This window comes from Spea bombifrons, chromosome 13 (genome assembly GCF_027358695.1).
Source record: "Spea bombifrons isolate aSpeBom1 chromosome 13, aSpeBom1.2.pri, whole genome shotgun sequence".
Taxonomy (NCBI): Eukaryota; Metazoa; Chordata; class Amphibia; order Anura; family Pelobatidae; genus Spea; species Spea bombifrons.
In genome coordinates this window covers 15823445-15846211 of record NC_071099.1, presented here as the reverse complement: position 1 = coordinate 15846211, position 22767 = coordinate 15823445, and the positions used below count along the sequence as shown (strand labels likewise).

Here is a 22767-nt window from a genome sequence, read left to right as displayed (position 1 = left end):
CATTATATCATATCTGTCAAACATATTGAGTCCCAAAAAACAGGACAGATGGATGTGGGTCCAAACGAGGGACTCTCCCTCCTCAAGAGGGATATTTGGTATGTATAGAGAGCTGGCCTTCGTCTTCTTGTCCTCCATTACGTTAGCCCAGGAAACCGATCCCGGTTCATGCACCGATCACACAGACACGCCGTTCTCACATGAGAGCCCCCGATCAACAATACCGGCCGTCACGTGACCTCACACCTCCGCACCATGCTCTGTCGCCATAACAACACCTCTTTGCACCTCCCATCCGGGGGTCCCATTGGTCAATAATCCATGAGCCACCAGCTCACAGTGTTCCTATTCGGTCCAGCGCTTTCACCGCCTCCTCCTCCCACGCACTCTTCTGATTGGCCAACGCGCCAATAACTCTCTTCCTTATTATTTGCCTTGGCAACCAGAGCCCCTCCTTTATTGCTGCAGCACTCCTCGTGTAGCAGAGTACCGATCCTTAATGTAAAATACCGAGACTGGACACACCCACCGGGGCGTGGTCATCGGGTGGATGTTCTCCGTCGGTGATTGAGGCTGCCTGTGATGTTAAAATGGCGGTGGGTCTTATTGAGTGCTGAGGAAACCGAAGTGAGAACTGTATTGGTGTATGAAGTATAGTTCACATGCATGTGGCGGGCGCTCGTCCGTGTGGGAGTCTACGTGTACCTCACCGCTGCAGTTTGTATGTGGGGTGTGAGTTTTTGTTGTTGTGGGTATGTATATAATGCAAGTGCAGGTATATGTGTATATAATTAGATATCATATAAGTTGACGTAAGAGGGTATTCCTCGCTATTTTTTGTATGTATGACGTAATTATAGCCCTCAGGCTGTGCCCTGGTCCTTGTGGAGGGCTGTATATATGTATATGTGATGCTGTGTATAGGGGTGCTGAGCCATAGAAGGTGTGTCTGTAGCTTTTAGGGAGCTGCATATATGTGGAAATGCGAACATTATATAATATTTAATTACGCGGTGTATATATACGTCGTACGCTTCTGATTTGCCCGTAGAACGTGACGGTGACCGAGCGGCGTTGTTAATACGCGTCGTTACACGTATAAAATGTTAGCGTGTATCCGTACGGTGGGTTCACGCGTGTAGAGACTGTGTACCAGTGTATTAGTGGAGTTGCGTGGTGTCGTGTAATGTGTTATTTTTATATGTATATATCGGTATTGTTCTGTTTGGGATATCGTCTGATGATGCCGTTGCTTTTCCGTGCAGGTTATGGAAGCTGCCGCCGCGTACTCCCGGGCGTGATCGCCCTTCCCTGGCTGGTGGTGTTTGCCAATGAAAATGGAAGACATGTCTCTATCAGGCCTGGATAATAGTAAGCTTGAGGTAAGTCTGTATAATATTACCTTATTTCCGGGTACACGGTGAGCTGGAGGTCTTGTTATATCGCAGCTGGACGCACCATAGAGAATCCGTATTCAATAAGTGCCTAGGAAACTCTGTGATGCCTCTCTATGATCATTTATGTCTAAGTGATGAACCCCCCCAGCTGAGTTACCCAGCTGTATAGAAAGTGGTGGCGATGAAGAGTTTTTATCCTCTGAACCAGTGCAGAATTATTCATTCTTTAATCTGTTTTAAGCTTCTTCTTTTTTTCTTGCTCTTGTAGCTCTGTTTAACCTCCTTTCTTTACATCATGTCGGGTTGCTCACCGTAACCCCACTTCCTTTAACTCCTTTCACTAGTGACATCATAGTTTGAGAGGTGAAATGTTATTTCAGATTATTGCTTTAACGCTGTTCTTGTTTCCCCATTCATTCTCTGTTGTTCTCTCATAGGCCATCGCCCATGATATTTACACTGACCTGATAGATGACACGTGTTTGGGGTTGAGTTTTGAGGTTCATCGTTCCGTCAAGTGTGGTTATTTCATGCTGGATGAGACCGACTCCGAGAGCATGAAGGACTTTGGTAGGTGACGCGTTCCAGAGTTTGTCATCCGACTCGATCAGCTCAAGGAGCCAGTGAGACAAATACTTTATATTTGATTCCTTTTATTATATTATTTTATTTTAGAATGAGAAGTTATAGTGACATTTCAGTCCTTTTGCTATAGAATGGATCAATGGAAAGATTATTCTAAATATTAAGTGTGCAAAAAACCCTATAGAACGTGAACCTCGGACTGATGGCCACTGCGGACATCAACCGCCAGCATCGCTAGTAAAACAGAAAAACAGCAGGTATCAGAAATAGTTATAGAAAGAAGGAGAAAATAGTCACACAGCTGGCTCTTGACCTAAAAAGAAAAGCCTACGACATACGCTTTGGCTTTCCACTGCGATGCGTCTGACTGGGAGCTCAACATCAGCAAACCTTCCTTTTTTAACCCCTTCACAACAAAGCCCGTACATGTACGGGCTCACAATGCATTAATGGGTTTAAGGACAATTTATTCTCCATCAGGGGTTACTTGGCATCAATTCATTCATCAGTGTATGGAAAAAATGTCCATCCCTTTTAATGCATTCATATGGGTAATATTGCGAGCAGAGCTAGTGCCGTTGGTGGTATAGAAATGCAAACAGTTCTCAGTGCTGCATGTGCAAGTATATTTTGACCTCTCGAGATAATTACCGCATTTGTTCGATTATAAGACGAGGTTTTTTCCAAAAAAAAATGCTCTGGAAAAATACCCCTCGTCTTATAATCGGGGTCGTCTTATAATCAGACCTCAACTAGGTCTGACTATGAGACTAAGATCCAGACTGAATGTGAGGGATGAAGGAGAGGTTTGAGTCAAGGATGACCCCAAGGCATCGGGCCTGGTTAGTAGGAGAGATAGTCGTGTGGTTAATGGTGATAGAGAATTCAGGGAGTGGAGATGGAGATGGAGGGAGGGAAGATAATGAGTTCAGTTTTAGAAAGATTAAGTTTCAGGTAGCGTTGTGACCAAATACGGTATATACAGTAATCTTTTGCATACGTGATATAAAGTATTGTTTCATACAAGAGAAACCTTGTTTGCTCACTTGATACAATAACCTATTTAGATAATATTATTGGTTTAAGGAAACTGTTGCAAGAAATACCCGCGCTTGGACCCAATTGTCAAACTTACAATTGCCACTACTATAAAATTGACCTGGATATTTATCGCTCTAATACGGTATTCTTTAGCTATTATTGACCAGACACGAGTGCAGCATTTTATTACATGGCATCAGGGGCAAAAGCCTTGCGTCCGTTTTGTATGGCGAATATATGGGATTCCTTACTCTGGGATCACCCGTTTATTTGGAGAGCTGGCCAGTTTCCTGCAGGACCCTCATTCTTCAGCCAGTCGCTGATTGAACGTTCACCCGCTTGCTTTGTCTGAGATTATCAGACATAGGCTGAACGTTTGGGGTGTGTGATATTCCTGGATCAGGCGAGTGACTGTAGGGAGAAGGGCCGCTTTAATAAAGGAAGCCTATGAGCCCAAATCAAGGAGAGAACTACAGATGTAGCGGCAAAGTGTTAGAGAGGACGGTAAGCCTAAGACGATGCCGCGTTTAGGAACGTTCCTCTTGCTCATTATGGAACGGCTTTTGGGGACAGAATCAATGGTCTTCCTTTTGGATTGATTCCTGCACCCGCTATCAAAGTGTATTTAGAAAGGTATTGAATGAGCAGCTGATCAGGAGATATTTAGAAATCAATACAATCAACGTTTTTTGTTTTTTTTTTTAAATAAGCTTCATTTGTTTTACTCTTCCCGATGTCTCCGCAGAAATAATCGACCAGCCCGGAGTAGATATATTTGGCCAAGTTTATAACCAGTGGAAGAGCAAGGAGTGCGTGTGTCCGAACTGTAACCGCAGCATTGCAGCTTCCCGATTTGCGCCCCATCTGGAGAAATGTTTGGGCATGGGCAGGAACAGCAGCCGTATCGCCAATCGGAGGTAAATAAACCGGGGGGGGGTATGTTTTTATTTAGCTGGAATTTCACTCCCCTCTTTGCCCGTATCTTGACGTTTACCTGGAGGCAGAGCAGAATGCGAGCGATCTCGGTGTTGGCATTGGAAAGATATGGGCTCTTAGGTGCGACTAGAAGCCATTTGTCGGCAGCTTCATACACGGTATGGAACTGCTGGTTACCCTAATTCCTCCTCTGTTTCTGCCACCATTTTGCCCAGTATTGGGAGAAATGTGAACCTTTTTTGTTTCCTTTGGCATCTTAACAAAAGTACCACTCAGGCTTTGGGGTTTTAATTTATCCCCATCAGGGTCATCAATCCACCTTGCTGAGTATAAATATTATTATGCCAAGGCTCTACCACTTGTCGACTAGTTCGCTCCTACAGGGCTAACATCTGTAAGTAAAATCCCTTTCCCCCCAATATAACCGGCTGTTGGTTTAGAAGGCGAGCAGCATATACAGACCTAAAGTAATCTAGGAAGTTACATGCCTAGTATTTGCTCCCAAATCCAATAGCCCTTTATATTTTGTTTTGCATGCTGGCGTATCTGGCTTAATGTTTTAGAGCATGTATTGAGTGAGGTGCTATTTTTTAATTGTCTATAAAAGAATAAATGTTTAATATTTCACATCTTCTTAATCCAAGGAAAAATACCCCCCCCCCCATGTAGCTTTGCTGCTTTCCCTGTTCTGTAGCCTTTTAAATCGGCTCCGTCTCGGCAGTCGCACTTAACCTTCCCACCTGATGAATGACGGCCGTACCCTGGCTGATGAGCTTCGGTGATTATTTTTGAAGCTATAATACTTATTTATGAACTTGAATATTAGGATCGCGAGTAGCAACAACATGAACAAGTCAGAGAGTGACCAGGAAGACAATGATGATGTTAATGACAATGACTGGTCGTACGGATCCGAGAAGAAAGGTGCGTTTAAGCCGTCTGGAGGTAACTAAACTGATGCTTTTTATTTACAAACTTATTTTTTTATGTGTTTTTGATTAATTGTCCTGAGCTGATCCTCTCTCCTTTTTATCTCCATTTTTGTTTTTTCTTTATTCCCCCCCATTCATCGCTGCTTTTTTTCCTCCTGTGCCTTCACTTGATCCGTTTCAATTTCCCCGCTCTTTCTTTCCTCTGCTGTCACTCAATCTTTTAATTCCGCTGCTTTATTTGGCCTTTTGCATGCCTGATCTCTTCTACCCATCCTCCTCCTTTCTAGCAAAGAAGAGAAAATCAGAAAAGGTAAGTCTCTTATTTTATTCTCATGCGAGGAATTTTGACTTCATAGCTCTGAAGGCTCCTTGAGTGCCAGCTCTTTGGTTCAGGTCCCAGCTCTGAATTAATAAAATAGTAGTTGTTATGCCCAGATTTGTAGAGGTAGATATGCATTTTGTACAGTAAATTGAGACGTAAATAAATGACGGAAGCTAGTTTTTTTTTTGTTTTGTATTAAACAAACAAAAAACAAAGTACAAAAATAAGAATCACAATACAATAAATAGACATAAGACAAATAAATCATACAATTAAAAGGGCTCACAAATACAAACATATTGTGGATTCCATTATATCAAATTATTATATATAGATATGCTAAATAAGTACATTGTTTAACTCTTTTGGGGTTTTAGAATTTGCTTATTTTTATAATAAGCTGGTTTATTATTAAGATCGTTTTAAATACCATAATATGTGCAACTTGTATAGGATATAGTCCATTATTATTTTTTTGTTTTCTTTCCAAAAAAAAAAAAAACCTTTTATTTTCTACTTTTATTCATTACTTATCCTTCTGTTTCAGAATCCAAATTCTCCACGCAGGTCAAAGTCCTTAAAACACAAGAATGGTGAGTGGCGTTTTCCAAAAATGACCATAAAGCCGATAATCCTTCTGTGTCCGGCGTAATCTTCTCCTACGCTGCGGGGAAGAAACAGTAACTGCGTGTTCAGTGCGGTCTCGCTAACAAAAAGAAAACTTAAGACTTTCATATTAAGGCGATTATCGTCCTCCATGATAATTTGGGAACTTGTGTTAAGCAGAAACATAACGGGCTGGATTCATGGGAAAAATAAGTATAAATAATTGGAAAAACATCTCTCCTATTGTTTGCAATGGAAAAAATAGATTAAAAATAAGATTTTATTCAAAAGTCGTATTTTATTTAACAGGCCTATGAAAAATATGGTCCAAGTAGACATTCATGCCCCCAAAAACGGTTATAGGTTGTATCTACGTTTTCCTTAATGTAAGTCTATTCTACGCGTGCCAAGATAGAGGGAGCAAACTCTGTTATATGATGCATTATAGGCAACGCTTTTGTTTAAGGCTGAAATAGATGGCTTTGTTTCTAACTTTTTCCATCCGTTTCAGGAGATCTTTCTACCAATCCAGAAACGTTTAAGGTAAGCCCTTCACCTTCCCCTATGGTGTACTTATATATTTAGATTCTATTCATTCACGATCTAAGTACAATATTTATTTGCCTTTAAACATAAACTTTAGGAGCGTTCCTGATTGAAATCTATTGCAGGCACCAAAAAAAGACATTGTTACAATGTTCATAGATGACAAAAGTTTATGATGTCATGAGATCACCAAGCTTTTATGCAATGTCCTTACAAAGTTTTTTTTCTAATAAGTTATTTGATGTCACGATTTTAATGAGACGGCAACGCATTACGGACACGAGGGGTTAAAAGATAATTTGATTTAAGAGGGCCGTGGCTGCAATTTGCTGTAAAGGGCAATTTATTTTATTCTAGGAGCGCTAGGCAATTAAGTTAGATGCCATTTATAAATATTTGCAGGCTTTATCTACAAATAAACATATATTTTATTTATATTTATATATTTGTAAACAGTGCCCCGGTTAATCGGTGAAAAACTGGGCAAATAAAAGGGAAATGTCTTGAGTTTGAAAGGAATTGTTCCGGCCCGGGAACCGAAAGCATTTGATAAATACTTAAATGAAAAAGAATCCTAAATCTGTAGCATTTGGAGACCAGGAATATGGAATGAAAGTAACCTGTAAGGCTTTCGGATGCTGCTGCTGCTTTTAAATCTGAAGCACTAATTATTTCTTTTCTCTGCAGTATAATAGCAGCTCGGGAATTAGTTACGAAAATCTCGGACCAGACGAGCTTCACACGCTCCTAACCACGGTAAGCGTTCTTCCGGCTGCCGACCCCTTTTGTGTTTGTGTTGGTCAAAATGTTATCGAAATAGAAGTATAACTGCCTGGTATACATAGACTGTTCATTTCTAATGACATTACTTTTATTTGAACAGGACCCTAAAATTTAGTGATTTAACCAGCAAACCTGAATTTGCTGGACTTGATGTATCCGCCGATTCAGATGCAGTTCTACCTACTCTCCCGTTTGGTAGAGTGGGACAGAACCATTCTTTTTTTTACCTCTTTTTCCACTGCGGATCACATGCAAGATAAACTGTTATGTTATATAATTTATTACAAAATGCCATAGACCCCCGCGGGACCCCAGCCGAACCTTTCCAGGGGGAAAGCATAGCACAGAGTTGACAAACGCCGGCGTTTGTCTTCTCGGCAGTACTGATGATGTGCATTTGCTGTTGGTCGTATGCGGAACGTACAAAATAATCTGTAATTATTTTATCTCCCTCTAAGCAATGCGGTGTTATATCGGAGCATACAAAGAAGATGTGCACCAGGTTGGTATATGTTTTTGGTCGATCTTTTTTAGAATGTGGGAATCTACTGTGACTGTCAAGCATCGCAAGTTTAGTGTATGTGTGTGTATATATGTAATATGTATGTATGTATATATATATATATATATATATATATATATGTATGTATATGTAGTGTATGTATGCGCGTGTGTGTGGTAGGTACATGTTTCTATATATAGATAAGTAACTTTTCTTCCACGTTTTTCTTGTCCTCTAGGTCACTTCGATGTCCGCAGCACACAGATGACCAGCGGAGATCTGTCCGAGTTTACTTGCTAGGCTCCTCAGCGTAAGTGGTTTAGATGGAATGTTGGGGGACCTCCATTGCTAGGCTGGGGTCTCCTTTGACTTCACGGATAATGGGCCGTTCTCACGCTGCTCCTTAAGTTACCCATAGTGGGAGAAAAATAAGAACCCTCTAGCTTGGTGTAGTCACTGTTTTTGCGTGGCAACATATTCTGTGATACCCAGTGATTTATATTGTTGGTTTAATGAATGGTATAGATTTCAGCTAAAGACACCATTTGGAAAAATCCTAAAACCGTAGCTGATTTATTTATTTTATTGTTGAGAATAGAAGTCCCTCTGATTTGGATTTTGTCCACCGAAAATCTACCTACAACTTAGTTCACCAAACGCCACCCCTTTCCCTGCATTTACCGTCTAGCTCTGTGTTAGCCGGTGCTTTACGGATGTCTCTTCTCCCCCAGCAGCTCGCTCCCCGAGGCTGACGGCAGCACCGATAACGACAGTTTTGATGTGGAGGGTCAGACGCTGATGAGCCGGTTGCAGTGGGACGGATCCTCGGATATTTCCCCGTCTGACTCTGCGTCCTCCAAAGCCAGTAAGGGATTTATTGAACAGGGCAAGTGGTGGGGTGTGCAAACCACGCCTGAATTTATTTACCCTCTAGCCTTTGTACTTCTCCTACCTACCATCCCCTCATTCATTCTTGTTTTATTTCGGCCGTGTCCTCACTTGTGCCCGCTTTCGCCCCTTGATTTCTAGGTACAAATAACTCAGACACAAGGAAGCCTAAGAAAAAGAAACCGAGTCACTTGGCCATGGCAAGTACAGGAGGCAGCAACAAAAAGAAAAAACCTAAACCTCCTGCCCCGCTGACCCCTGGGATGTACAGTGAACTCAACTGAGAAAAGCCCAAGGGGTATTTAGGACATGAATCAGAACTAGCGTGTCCGCTCGATGGCGGGCTGTTACCTCTCAGTATATTTAACCCTCTGGCAGCAGAACAGTACACGGACTGCACCCCTCCTAACAAGAGGGACTGTTGCTCTGCGGAGAGTTAATCGCTGCTGCCGCCTTCCATCTTGTCTGGCCACCGCTGTATACAATACCAGTTCTGGCTCCCTGACCGGTTGACGAGGACTTGGAAAGGTAACATGACGGTACCCACCATGAGCTGTTGTAGCTGACTCTTTGCGTGTTCGGTGGATCTCTGCTGCTGGGTCGTGTGGTTTTAACTCTCGACTGGGGCCAGTCTGTGAATGAGGTCTGCTTCAGAGAAACGTTAACCCACCGGGGTGCTTCCTCGTCGGTGACCTCATCGCTTCTGAGTGGTGCCAGGGAGCAACATGGTGCTACTGTCTGGCAGCTGAGGGTTAAAAGTGCTTGCATGTTAAACAAAAAAAAATCACACTAAGTATTTCATCGTAAGAAATTGTACTTTAATCATGCTTTCAACGGGTTCAAGGGTCAATCCCACAAGGGTGCAGGAAGATGCTTAACACAGGGCTGTCCAAAACTGGGCTACCTGCATATCAGAATATCTTTTGTTGATGTGCAAGCAATTAATTAAGGTAACCGTGGTGGGTTAATTGCTTGTTGCTGAAAGAAATCCTTCACGGTTGGGAAGCAGGCAGTGGTGACCATTGGGACCAAAGAGGTGGTGGGCTAAATTTGCCGGTGTTCTCTGCCGAGGCCGGCAACCCTGGAGACGTAGTCACAGAGGATACCTATCCTTGCCCGAGATCCCTGTTCCTGCTTGGACAGTCCTTTGGTTAAAGGGGGTCAGTGGCGTTAATTGACCTAATGACTGTGATGTGTTTCAATGGGTTAAAAGGGCTGGCCCCACGAAGGAGCAAAGCGGCCTAATGACTCCTACCTCCATTAAACACCCTCATTGGGGTCTTTGCTCCTGCGGGGTCGGCACTATTGTCTTTAAAATACTTGTTTTACAAGTAAATGTACAAATTATCAATTTGTAGCATACAGTGTATAAAAGGGTATTCACTCACTTGGCCTATTTCCCTCACCTATAGCGGAGTAGAAAGTTTCATATATATATACCTCTGTAAACGTGCGTGTAATTAAACAGTATGACATAAATTGTCTTTTTATTTTTTTTAAAGCTGTCAGATTATTTTTTTTTAAGCAGTTATAAAGTTAAACTAAACCCGATGTCTTCCTGAGGGTACAGGTAATTTTGGCTATTTGTAAATAATTGGCAACCACTAAAAGATGGCTTTTCACGGATCGTTTATCAAAGCAAACTGGTACGGCCAGGGACGGTGGACCGTTCCCTTCTTTAATTGGGAAAAACTTTGATGAAAGAAAATGACAGGCCCCTAGGGAGAAACACTTAACCATCCCGGACCGCCGATACGGCTTATTTGATTATAAATATATAAAAAGATATGTTGCGCAATAACTCTACACTAGCGACCGTTGTTCTTGGGCTGTTTAAATACGTGGTTGATGAGAACTGCCCATAGGGTCTGTCACCCCAAAGCCCCTGGGCTTTGGGGTGTCAGACCCTATGGGCAGTTCTCATCAACCACGTATTTAAACAGCCCAAGAACAACGGTTCTTTTGCAAGTAGGATGGGCACCCGCTGGTGACATAAAGAACGACTAATAGGATTGCCTGGTTCTGGGTTGTTGTTTTTGTTTCAGCGACTGAGCGGGCAAAGTTATCGAGGCAAAAGTTAAGACATTAATACTAGAAGTGGTGCCCCCCCCTTACGCGTTACATTGCAAATTATTCCTTAAATGCACGAACCCTTCCCTGAAATATCGTGTCAAACTTTACCGTGTTAATACTTACAGCCGGGGTCCGCTCTGCCGTCACACAAACTCAAAAGCAGCTACGGAAGCCGTAGAAACTCAAAGCCCCCGCTGTCAGCTGCGGTTCTTTTTAGCTGTGCTTCTCGATGTCCTGAAGACCACCACCGGAAACAAATTGTTCTACAAAACCCACTACTAGCTGAGCCCTGCCGCAGGTAAACGTGCTACTGCAATAACAAATATGTAAACTGCCTTCAGCTGCATACATCGTATTTACTAAAATAAACGGCGTATATTGTAACCGGAAGACGATCTGCATCAGCTAACGGAGGAGCCGACAGCTACTTGTAGAAGAAAAACAAATATTGCGCTGGCGATAAAACGAACGCAACCAGAAACGGTGAGAATGACAGTCGATGTTTATCACAAGTCAGGGGGGTCTCGTAATTAACACTTTATTAAGGCCAAAACAAAAAAAAGGAGATAAAACAGAGATAAACGTTAGAGAAAAGGAAGAACGCACAACGAAAATAATCTAAGGCAGCCAGCGCGGGCGCCGACATCCCCAACATATCACATTCGAAAATATAAAGAGATTGGATCGTTAGTGTCCTGCGCGATATTTTGGTGATGTCTCCCGCTGAATTTAATATAGAATTATATAACCTCCACCCCCAGCGCTAACCATGGCTTTGTTGAAGCTCAGACACCATTGTCTATGGTTGATTCCCTTCTGCATCTGCAACACGGTACTCACGCCGTGCGCGACCGCTTAATAAAAAGGAGACTAACGGTAAAAGCAGCCGCTCGATCGGTCAGGAAAGCTGTACGCCCAGCGCTGATCCCGTCACGCTGCCTGAAGCCAGGTCCCTATCTGATCCGTTTCTGCATCAATAACAATAAAACAAACAATGTACACGGAAAATACGGGCTTACTGATAAAACCGGGAGTGAAGTTTAAAAGGGATCCATTTTTTGGGAAAGCTCAACAAAATATCCCATTTCTGAGAAAACATCCCGACAACTGAAACGCCTCGCTAAATTGCCACCAAATTAGAAGAAAAATAGTTAGCTCCGGGGATTAGGATTACGGCTTGGACGCGCACTCAACATTCAAACCACTCGTCCCTTAATCCCTCGAGTCTCATAGCACCAAGCGCAGCGTCGAGGAGAAGGTACGCGATCACCAAAATCCCTCCGATTGACGTTTTTATTTAAACCTGAAACAGATTTCTCCAATTAAGATAGAACAGGTGCAGATGCTTTGTGGGTAAAATGAGGTGCATAACCTCCACATTCAGTCCAATCAAATTAATTCATACATTAACCCTGTAAAGTCCCACCCAACGCTTCCCTTTCTTCCGCCCTGTAACTGGGAAAGGGGGCAGAAGCAGATCAGCATCCCATTACCCGACAGAAAGACCCCCCCACCCCCTGCTTCCGTTTCATGTGAATCATTTAATTCTATGGTAGTGCAAACTCTTTGTTTTCTCTTCCAAACCATCCTATCGGCGTAAAGGGTTTCGGATGATTATACGAGGAGATTCTGCCCCGTAAAATGCTCCTGGCAAACAATGGTGTATTAATACGGCCGTCGTGTGTAATAAAACATACATGTTCTTACATCGACAGCCAATCGAATATCTTTGGAAGCCACTGCATCTTTTCCCACGACGCCAACGCGACTTGTAACTCGTATAACGGTCAACTTAACAATGGGGTTTGTTTGCCGTGAGATTTATCATTAAAAAAAACTTTCATTGCTGTCTATTTAAAGTTATGCTAAAAGGGAAAGTTTTTGGTAGAACCCAGACCCTCCTTGACTAATGGTGTCCATCCCCGCCGTGACTTCAAACGCGAAGACCGCTTGACTTTAGGCTACTGACCTCAACGCCAGCATTGTGTCCTACGGGAAAGGTCGGGAAAAGAGTCCCTTTTGCATCATGCATGCAGGTGATGGCATCCAGTCAACCCAAGGGCTTACGCTTAGTTTGGTGGACGCCATGAGAAAATGCCTAGCTTAGTCCAAACACTAATGAAGAACCTACAGGATTAATCAACTCCAAGCCCATAGAATATTGGTAGTCTGATACAGAATACATAATGTAGCTTTCTTTATCCCATATAGTTCTGCAATGCACCAGTCCAAAGTTCCTACACGCCTCTCACCCCCACCCCTTTATCGTCCATACATGCCAAAAACCAAGAAGCTGAAGAACACCGTGACGCCGACCAAAGAGACCGTGGCAGGTGCAGTGAAAAACTGACGGTAGTTGATTCGGAAATACCAGATTAGTGCCAACATGACAACGAAGACCGGTATCATCAGGTTCCCGATCGGGGGTGTGAGACCAGCATGCTCCTGAGCGCCTCCTGCAGACTCTGGGCCTGCTGGGGATGACTGGACGGTGGCCTGAGAGCGGTGGCAATGAATGACACAGTTGTCTGTAATATGGAGGGAACGGAGGGTCTGAGAAGAGTCATGAAGAAGCTGTCCTTGGTAAATTAGCTTCATCAGGGACTCCTGGCCTGGGAAGTATTTACTGCGGAAAGAGAGAAGAAATCACATAGAATGACAGGGCATGGATAACGTACAAAGTAGGGCTGCAACAACTAATCGATAAAATCGATAATAATCGATAATGAAATTCGTTGGCAACGAATTTCATTATCGATTAGTTGAATCGATTATTATCGATTATAAAATGAGGGTTTTTTCAGAGCAAACGCTCTGAAAAATCCCCCTCATTATATAATCCGTTTAGTCTGACTCACCGTCTCACAGCAGCAGCTCCTACTTACTCCCCCTCCCTGTAATCACTGTGACAACTGGCCCCGCCCCTTCCTTCTCCAGGCCAGAACCACATGGCTGTGACACTCATCTAACTGTAAGTATATGTGTATATATATATATATATATATATATATATATGTGTATGTGTGTATATATATATATATATATATATATATATATATAATGTGTATGTGTGTATATATATATATATATATATATATATATATATATATATATATATATATATTTGGGCTACTGAAAGTTAGGGGAGGTGGGGGTTAATTTAGGGGCAGTTATGGTTAGTGGGGTGTTTAGGGTTAATTTAGGGGCAGTTATGGTTAATTGGGTGTTTAGGGTTAATTTAGGGGCAGTTATGTTAATAGGGTGTTTAGGGTTAATTTAGGAGCAGCTGTGGTTAATGGGGTGTTTGGGGTTAATTTGAGGCAGTTGTGGTTAATGGTGTGTTTAGGGTTAATTTAGGGGATGCTGTGGTTGATGGGGTCTTTATGGTTAATTTAGGGGAATCTAAATCCTGGGGGCAGTGAAGTGACATATCTGGGGGTATAAGGCATATACAGTATATAAGGCATATGTGGGGAGGGCAGTGTGGCATGTCTGGGGAGGACGGAGTGGTGTATCAGGGTGTATAAGGCATATCTGGGGGTAGAGAAGTGGCATGTCTGGGAGGCAGGGTGGCATGTCTGGGGAGGATGGAGTGGGGTATCAGGGGATATAAGGCGTATCAGCCACAGTGGCAGATGTGGGAGGCAGCGTGGAGTGGCAGATGTGGGAGGCAGAGTGGCAGATGTGGGAGGCATTGTGGAGTGGCAGATGTGGGAGGCAGCATGGCGTGGCATATGTGGGGAGGGCAGGGTGGCATGTCTGGGGAGGATGGAGTGGTGTTTCAGGGGGTATAAGGCGTATCAGGCACAGTGGCATGTGGGGGGTAGAGTGGAGTGGCAGATGTGGGAGGCAGCGTGGCGTGGCAGATGTGGGAGGCAGCGTGGCGTGGCAGATGTGGGAGGCAGCGTGGCGTGGCAGATGTGGGAGGCAGCGTGGAGTGGCAGATGTGGGAGGCAGCGTGGAGTGGCAGATGTGGGAGGCAGCGTGGCATATGTGGGAGGCATTGTGGAGTGGCAGATGTGGGAGGCAGCATGGCGTGGCATATGTGGGGAGGGCAGGGTGGCATGTCTGGGGAGGATGGAGTGGTGTTTCAGGGGGTATAAGGCGTATCAGGCACAGTGGCATGTGGGGGGTAGAGTGGAGTGGCAGATGTGGGAGGCAGCGTGGCGTGGCAGATGTGGGAGGCAGCGTGGCGTGGCAGATGTGGGAGGCAGCGTGGCGTGGCAGATGTGGGAGGCAGCGTGGAGTGGCAGATGTGGGAGGCAGCGTGGAGTGGCAGATGTGGGAGGCAGCGTGGCATATGTGGGAGGCATTGTGGAGTGGCAGATGTGGGAGGCAGCATGGCGTGGCATATGTGGGGAGGGCAGGGTGGCATGTCTGGGGAGGATGGAGTGGTGTTTCAGGGGGTATAAGGCGTATCAGGCACAGTGGCATGTGGGGGGTAGAGTGGAGTGGCAGATGTGGGAGGCATTGTGGCGTGGCAGATGTGGGAGGCAGCGTGGCGTGGCAGATGTGGGAGGCAGCGTGGAGTGGCAGATGTGGGAGGCAGCGTGGAGTGGCAGATGTGGGAGGCAGCGTGGTGTGGCAGATGTGGGAGGCAGCGTGGAGTGCTGTGGTAGGCAGCGTGGCATATGTGGGGGGCAGCATGGCATGTCTGGGAGGCAGCGTAGCAAGCCTGGGCTCAAATGTGCATATATTGGGGGGCTGGTTGGGAAATAAAGACAAGAAATGTATTATCAAAGTTTTTTTATTCTGCTGTTTGTATTTACCATCATCTGTTTAGTAAATTATTTTAAATAAATGAAAAATTTACATTCATTTTTTTTATCCGATTAATCGATTAATCGAAAAAATAATCGGCCAACTAATCGATTATTAAAATAATCGTTAGTTGCAGCCCTAGTACAAAGTCTACAACACCACGGAGCCTTCCACCCCCCATTACTTACAGACTTCACACCCCTCTGATTTTATTTATCTGCCCCCCTCCTGTCTAGTGTGCGTTCTCGGTAAGAAAAGACCAGTCGGTTTACTTCTCATACAGCTCTAGACTAAACCATATTCTTCTTCCTCCTCTATCCACCCGGTGCTATCTACTCAAGTAACCTCTAAACGGCTTCTCCCATCCTCCTCCTTCGCTTTCATCCATCCCTCCACTCTCACCTTTTTAGAGTTCCCACTGTGTCATCTGGCCTCACCAGAGCCACCTCTTCTGAGTCGTTCAGGAACTTCAGCCTGACGGAGATAAGTCTTTCTTCTGGCTGTGCCGGCTCAGCGTCCTCCTTCTCCGACCCCCGGCGTCTGTGGACCACCAGCACTGACTGTCCTTCAGTGGCATTCCCTTGCACTCCGCTTTCATCCACTTCCAGCTCTTTTCTTCTGCTTAGTTCATCCTCCTGGTCTCCACCATCTTCTTGTGTCCCTTCTTGGTCAGGTTGGCTTTCGTTTCTCCTCTGAGGCACGGAGTGATCGCGCTTTGGCACCCCTTGGATATCCAGCATCTCCTCCAGGCTGGCGTTTTCGCTGCCTGCTCCCTGCTCGTCGCCCGAGCCCTGCTCCCCTTCTTCGGGTTTCTCCACTTGAGGCTCGGGTGAACGTTGAGGTTCAGGAGTCGGGGGAGCCGGGTTACTCAGGCCCAGGACGGGGTCGCTATGCCCGGCGGGCATCAGGCTGCCCAGGAGGGGATCGTTACCTTCTGCCACATAAGTAGACAGCCACGCGAGGATGATAGCCAGAAGTAAGACGAAGACACCAACCGCCACAGTCACCTCATCACCCAGACCCTCTATCATGGTCGGCGGAGACATCTCCATGCCCATCTCCTACAACAACGCAAAGAACAAAGGGAACAAACCATGAGAGAACTTCCACACCGGTCCAAGAGAACCCAACGCAGACGTCCTATCACCAGCGCACTATTTATCAATGGCGTTTATACAACGCGGAGGTGTATACATTAACCCCCTCCTGCACTACCGCAAACAATCCTCCACCAGACACACATTGTGTTAGGGGGGTGTGCAGAAAAACCTGACCTTACGCAGAGTTTAAGAAAGGTGCTCTCTCGCCATAGCAACCAAGGAATTGGTCCAATCCGCTGAACTGGTTGCTATGGGGATAAACCCTTATCATAATCTTTACATCAGAATCGCTTTTTTTTTTATATATACATAACCCTTGTGGCGACTAAAAACCTAGAACGTCAATTCTAGCTACTTAGCTCAGCAAAAAAATAATGTTGTAATGATGACATCATATCAGATGTGATTTAATGATCTCATCAGAACAAAGTTTAGATAAATAGCATCAACGCACGGCCGGATTCCTAATGTGCAAGCATGCGCCGTACGTGCTGCGGGATCCTGCCGGCCACACACCCTGCCGTAGATACAGACGCCGGGCGTAGAGCCCGTGGGGGCCGGTGATATCGAACGAACAAAGTTATCAACATAGGGGCAAGTAATTAAAGCCAATAAAACATGTAATTAAATAGCTAGCTGTACTTATACAAACGGATAGATTATATATGGCATTTTTACATCACGCTCATCTTGTCATCTGAACAGGAGACCTCTGAGGCCCTGTAAGCGTATGTAACTTTGGGTCTCTTTTATGTTGACCCAAAAACGGTGTCCGCTTCATCTCCATCCCTCATTGTAAACACAGAGCGCTGTGATGTAAAACACTTGTCTTACTCTGAGCTAAAATGATGCAATGACAGGGCAGCCAGGGTAATGCCGTCTTCAAGTGACGTCACCTTTAAGAAAAGGGGGTCCGAGGAGCTCCAGTGACAGGGTGACCCGGCCTCCTCGTACCCGGGGGGACGCTTATGTAAGAAGCCCTGCGCTGTGTATGTCCTATAGGCGTCCCTTAAAGTGCAGCAATGTTTACACAGGACACCCTGCATCCGCGTTACGTCACGGCTCTCAATGTCAACGCGGGCGACGTCACGGAGGAATAGGAAATAATGTCACTCACCGCCAGGCACAGCCGGGATCCTGTAAGCCCGAACCCGGGTCAGCCCGCAGCCCACCCGACACAGGAAGGCGGAGCGTCAAGCGAAGAGCGACTGGTGGGGGTGTGGCCTGGTAATGTCATCAACCCCCGCCGGAAGTATGCAAAACAGGAAGCAGGGAGGGGGAGGGATTTATAAGGGGATAGTAATGGAAGCTTGGGGAGGTCGGGCGGCTTCAGCACAAACAATACCTGCCAGCACTCCCGATCGTATACATTTATCTCATCAGCCTATACCGGGGTCGCAGGAGGGTAACCATGAGGATGTATAGAGCCAGTAACACTACTCTATACCTACCATGTGTCACCTTTTAGGGGGACAGTCACTTTTTGGGACCCAAATTCCTCATTTCCCTTTTTTCCTCCCCTATGCCTCTCTTTTCTAGGAGCTCAGCAGATTTGAGTATGAGGGTATCACAGGGTCCTGCAGCCCTAAAAGCCCCAATAATGTGCATGGGGACAATATATAATATATAAACGTGTTTACATAGAGTGCCTTAAAGGGGATCCGTTTCTCCGGTTGTCCCGTGTGATTTACACAAAGCGCATCCATTGGTCTATTTCAGGGCACTAACCCGAGCTGGGATCAGACATAAAGCGAATAAAAGTGTGTTTTACTATTTTTAGGACAAAAGTGTAACTTACTCGCTGAGGATGGAGGCCTCCCGCTTCGTCCGGCGACCCCCTACGGTTATTGTGGCCAAGATGCCTGCGATTGGAGGAACTAAAGAAGTTATAACTCTCCAAATTCATAATCTGATGCCTTCTCTCCCTCTAGCCCTATAATATATATATATATATATATATATATATATATATATATAATCCCATCCGAGGTCCGTTACTCCTTGCCCTATGAAGGTCTTATTTTGCCATAAGTGCAAACTGCCCTGCTGAGGCTCCCTGACCACGGCTTGGTACCAGGCTACTGAAAGTATGGTGGGAGCTCACCTTAAAGGTCTCGTAATAAACACACACACATATTATATATATATATATATATATATATATATATATATATATATATATATATATATATATGGTTTAGTTACCCAATTAAACGTATAATAAGGGACATTTCTGGGGTTGTTTGGATTTTTGCACCATCCTAATTTGGTAATTTAAGTACCGGAAACAAGAATATTTTCAGAATTTACAGATACACTCGGCATCAACTTGGCGTAAAGTCAGTGTTTTATTAAACAGTAGCAGTGGCAGACTGGCAAACGTCAAAGTTAGCAGCGACCGCAGCCTGATTGCCGAGTTATACGATCCCAAACCGGCCTTCACTTTTTGTCTTGAGGATCTTGGGATTGTGTTTTTATTTCGGGCATCCGCTTTTTGATGTTGGTTATGGTCCGTGCGATAAAATACACAGCCGCCCCTAACCATAACCGCTTTTTACGTCATTTTTGTTTTCATTGAGAATTATTTTGTAACCCATGCTGCGAAAGTCATGAAAATAAAAGGTCATTCAAATATTGCATTTGATTTTGCGAGCATTTCATACATGGCTACTTGTATTTACTGCTGCTTGCAGAGTTTTAATGTCAGACAAGCAAAGACTACAACTATTCCTAAAGCCGTGTAGGTTTTCATTATTTAAAGAACGGAGCCCTCGGGCTGCAGCAGGAGGTACGCGGCGAGTCCGGGCGGTAGGTGCAGGTCGCGCAGGGCCATCTGCCGCTGCCCGCCGATTTGTTTCCGCAGGGCGCATCGGGCGAGGTGTTGCAGAGGACGCGGCTGGTTAGCAGCCAGCAAAACAGACTCGTAAAAAGTGTGATTTTCCTGCAGAAGACAGAAGAAGCTGGTGAATCGAGAGTTCAGCCGTGCCCAGAAATGTGTTGGATGAATTGTAAGATATTTGGCACCCGATGGGGTGAAAGAAGAGCTATCCTCCCAGCTTATAGAGCCAACAGGCAAAACCGCTATGGGGATCCCTTTAAATGGCACGAAGTCCAATCACCCGTTCAGTCTTTAACGTCGTCTACATAAAGAACAACGTAAGCATTTGTAAGGATACCCCAAACCCTGCATTGCTGGAGAGTTTTGTGAATCTGCTGCCAACTGCTTTAGCCTTTCAAGTAAAAATGCACTATTTAGTGTTCTTTCATTTTTTTTTTCCTGTGGGCAACAGAAATCTGGAAAATGAATAAAACTGTGGGTCCTGATGAAACAGCCCGTTGACCCTTCCACCCTTAGGAATAGACAGCGGTACGCACATTGACGCAGTTAAAAGGCATTGTAAATTAGGCACAGCGTTTGGTGTGCCAGTGATGTGACTATGGGACAGCAGGGCCACAAGAAAGACACAGGGACAGGAGAAGATGATATCGGTTAAAGCGAGGGGTCATTTCTTACCTCCCATATTTCAGTCGGAACAGATGCCACCCAGGAGTCTCCGGGAGGGATCCGGTCGTAGGTGTTCAGCAGGATCTCAAAGGCTTGTGGGGAAGCGGCACAGAACCTCCACATCTGCAACAAGTTGTAAAGATACATATTGATTTGCTAATTCCGTATATTTTATGGCAATTATGTTAAGGAAAGATCTTAATTTACTGATGGACACCCATGTGTGCACAAACCTTCAGATTCATACTACTCCACGTCACGCTCATAGCTGCTACTCATTTACATTTTGGGAAGACCGGTCTAACGGAAGGCCGGGGAATGCAGCATCCCATGGCCGGATTCATCAGGGTTATTAACACAGAACGCCGTCTGTTCTCCCTCACCTAAGGGTTATGTGCGCCACACACCTCGGCTGTTCGAGTTCCACTGTCGACCAGTAAAACATCTGCCACAGGGCCTTCCACCTACATGCGTCTCTGCTTCAGTGATCACTGCCTGCGTGGCTACAGCCCATTCTTCTACAATTAAGCGCGGTTCTGGCACACGATTAGTGAATACTCCACCCTCCGTCTCTAAATAATCAATCTGATCCAAGGATTGCTCCATGGGTTGGATTGCGGTACATCACACTAACCTTGGTACCAGAAGGGACAGCTCCATGGTTGAGAAGCAGCCTCACAAGCTGGTGGGGTTGGCACTCGGGATAGTCCGTGCACACCTGTAACGCACAGTCCAAAGGCGTGTAGCCGGCACTGTTGGTCACGTTTACAGATGCCCCGTAGTCTAATAGCATCTGTGCCAGTCTCAAGTGGCAGTTAGCGCTGGCATTGTGTAAAGGACTATGTCCTTTCTTTCCTGGAGTGCCAGGGTGCCCACCAGCTGTGAGGAGCAACTCAACCACCCTGTAGTAACGGCCAAAATGCTGCGGGGAGTCCGAGGCCGCGCAAGCTGCATTCAGCGGCGTCTCTCCTTCTCGGTTGAGAGCACAAGGGTCAGAACCGCGGCTCAGATAGAGAGCAACATGTCCCTCCAGACCACGTCCACATGCCACATGGAGTGGGGTTGCCCGAGTGTAGTGGCATGGAAGGTTGACACGGGCGCCATACTCCAACAGTAACTTTGCACACCTGAAATATGGCAGGGAATAGTGGCATTAAAAAGCATCCTTAACACAGGACAATCGGGCTATAAAACACCGGATCTATCACACATCGCGAGCACTCACTCCTTGAATCAAGACCTCTGAGTTGTCGAATCCCAAAGCTTTGACTTCCTAGGACACTTACATATAATATCAGAGACACTGCTAATCTCTTGGCTGTGTTATTAACTCTTAATGTACGTTCTGATCGTGCCATACATATAAATCAGCATTTTAAGGGACGGTCCAATCCTTTCCGAAGACCTAGTCCAACTACCACTACAGTCTACATCTTGGGATCGCCTTGATTAAATGGCTCGTCATCATGGATTACGGGCAGCTGGGTACCTACTCCAGGGTCTCCGGTGTGGTGCAGAGATGTAGGGGGGCACGACCGTCCTCATCCTGTAGATTTGGATCCGCACCCCGGGTTAGGAGCAGACGGGTACACTCTGCATGGTGGCTCTCGCAGGAGTCATGCAGGGCAACGCGGCCTCCCGCTTTAGAGTTGGGATCGGCTCCGCGGTTTATCAGGTAACGAACGCAGTCAGCGTATCCTCTGCCAGCGGTAATACGAAGGGGAGACGTATGAGACTTCTTTGGGGTCAGAGACCAGAGACCTGAAAGTGTAAGACAGGGTCACCCAAAATACTACAGTTTCCCTTCGCTCCATCAATTTAAACAGAACGTCAGACATCGCCTCGCAATTTCGTCCAACATCAGCGCCTGACCTCACAAATACTACTGGATGAACGGGCAAAAATTTCCACCTTAACGCCCCAAAATCTTGTGGAGACTTCCCAGAAAAGCGGAAGCCGTTATAGCTGCAAGGGGGGGAACCAACTTCACATTAATGTCTCTGTATTTAGAATGTGATGTCATCAAAGTCCCTGCTGGTGTAATGGTCAGGTGTCGATATACTTTTGTCTATAGAGCGTATATATGTAAGTAAAAGGTGTTTTTATGAACATCTCCCCCAAGTCCTCATTGAAGCCCTGCAAATTATGACTCTCCCAGCACCTCACAATATTTTGGCTCTCACCCATCTCCGGAGACCATTGCAGTTCCTCGCTGATCGTCTCCACCAGAACTTCCGCAGAACCATCGTCTCTAAAGATCCCCTTCAGCCTTTCGAAATCTCCGGTGTAGAGAGCGTTGTGGATGGCGGCGTCCCTGCAGTATCTGTGTTTGTGGGAGACCGGCTGTCGGGCCGCCCGGCTGGTGGTGAAGGCCTTGCGGGTGATGCATTCCCTGCTGGCGGCTCTTCTCCGATCCTCGCATTCCAGCTGCTCCCGCTGCCTCTGTAGGGCCCGCAGGGTTCCCGGGGTAAAGGGGAACGTATCTCTAGACATGGCGATTTTAGAGCGCTATCTCTTGTAGGATCTGTGGAGTCAAACATTCCCTCTACGAGAGAGAGAGACGGCGCAGGAGCCGAGCACTATTTATAACCCAAACATCTGATAGTCTGCGTGGTAAACATAGTTCTGCAGTGTCATGTTCCTCCCATAATTACAAATCCACTTGTCCCTAGCAGGCCCAGCTTAGAAAGTCACAGGCGGCACCTAGCCAAAGAACTTGGTCACAAGTTTGGGACACATAGGGGCCCCAGCAGCCTTGCTGAACAACGGCAATTAAAGTAAAAGGGCCAC

At 45.5% G+C, this 22767-nt stretch overlaps 3 protein-coding genes across 8 annotated transcripts; 1 reads left to right on the top strand and 2 right to left on the bottom strand.

The window, feature by feature from the left end:
- The first annotated feature begins 485 nt into the window (after positions 1–485).
- On the top strand, positions 486–10017 carry ATXN7L3 (ataxin 7 like 3). 6 transcript variants are annotated; one of them, XM_053453854.1, is made up of 13 exons: positions 486–596; positions 1266–1382; positions 1835–1967; positions 3769–3940; positions 4786–4904; positions 5179–5201; positions 5761–5806; positions 6331–6362; positions 7053–7121; positions 7607–7650; positions 7889–7960; positions 8382–8515; positions 8680–10017. In XM_053453854.1, the coding sequence occupies exons 2-13, from the start codon at positions 1332–1334 to the stop codon at positions 8820–8822; spliced, it is 1038 nt and encodes a 345-aa protein (XP_053309829.1). In that variant the 5' UTR covers positions 486–596; positions 1266–1331; the 3' UTR covers positions 8823–10017. The 6 variants fall into 6 exon arrangements, with proteins under 6 accessions (XP_053309829.1, XP_053309833.1, XP_053309832.1 ...); XM_053453858.1 differs by having other exon boundaries at positions 580–752; positions 4786–4883; positions 8385–8515; XM_053453857.1 differs by having other exon boundaries at positions 580–752; positions 4786–4883.
- A 1116-nt stretch (positions 10018–11133) lies between these two features.
- Positions 11134–17703, bottom strand: TMUB2 (transmembrane and ubiquitin like domain containing 2). Its single transcript, XM_053453862.1, has 3 exons — positions 17590–17703; positions 15775–16433; positions 11134–13237 (listed from the first exon to the last, which is right to left on the bottom strand). Exons 2-3 carry the CDS (start codon positions 16428–16430, stop codon positions 12874–12876), a joined length of 1020 nt encoding a protein of 339 aa, XP_053309837.1. The 5' UTR covers positions 16431–16433; positions 17590–17703; the 3' UTR covers positions 11134–12873.
- A 1098-nt stretch (positions 17704–18801) lies between these two features.
- ASB16 (ankyrin repeat and SOCS box containing 16) lies at positions 18802–22664 on the bottom strand. Its single transcript, XM_053453852.1, has 5 exons — positions 22161–22664; positions 21471–21738; positions 20612–21104; positions 19987–20100; positions 18802–19413 (listed from the first exon to the last, which is right to left on the bottom strand). Exons 1-5 carry the CDS (start codon positions 22468–22470, stop codon positions 19228–19230), a joined length of 1371 nt encoding a protein of 456 aa, XP_053309827.1. The 5' UTR covers positions 22471–22664; the 3' UTR covers positions 18802–19227.
- Positions 22665–22767: the final 103 nt, after the last annotated feature.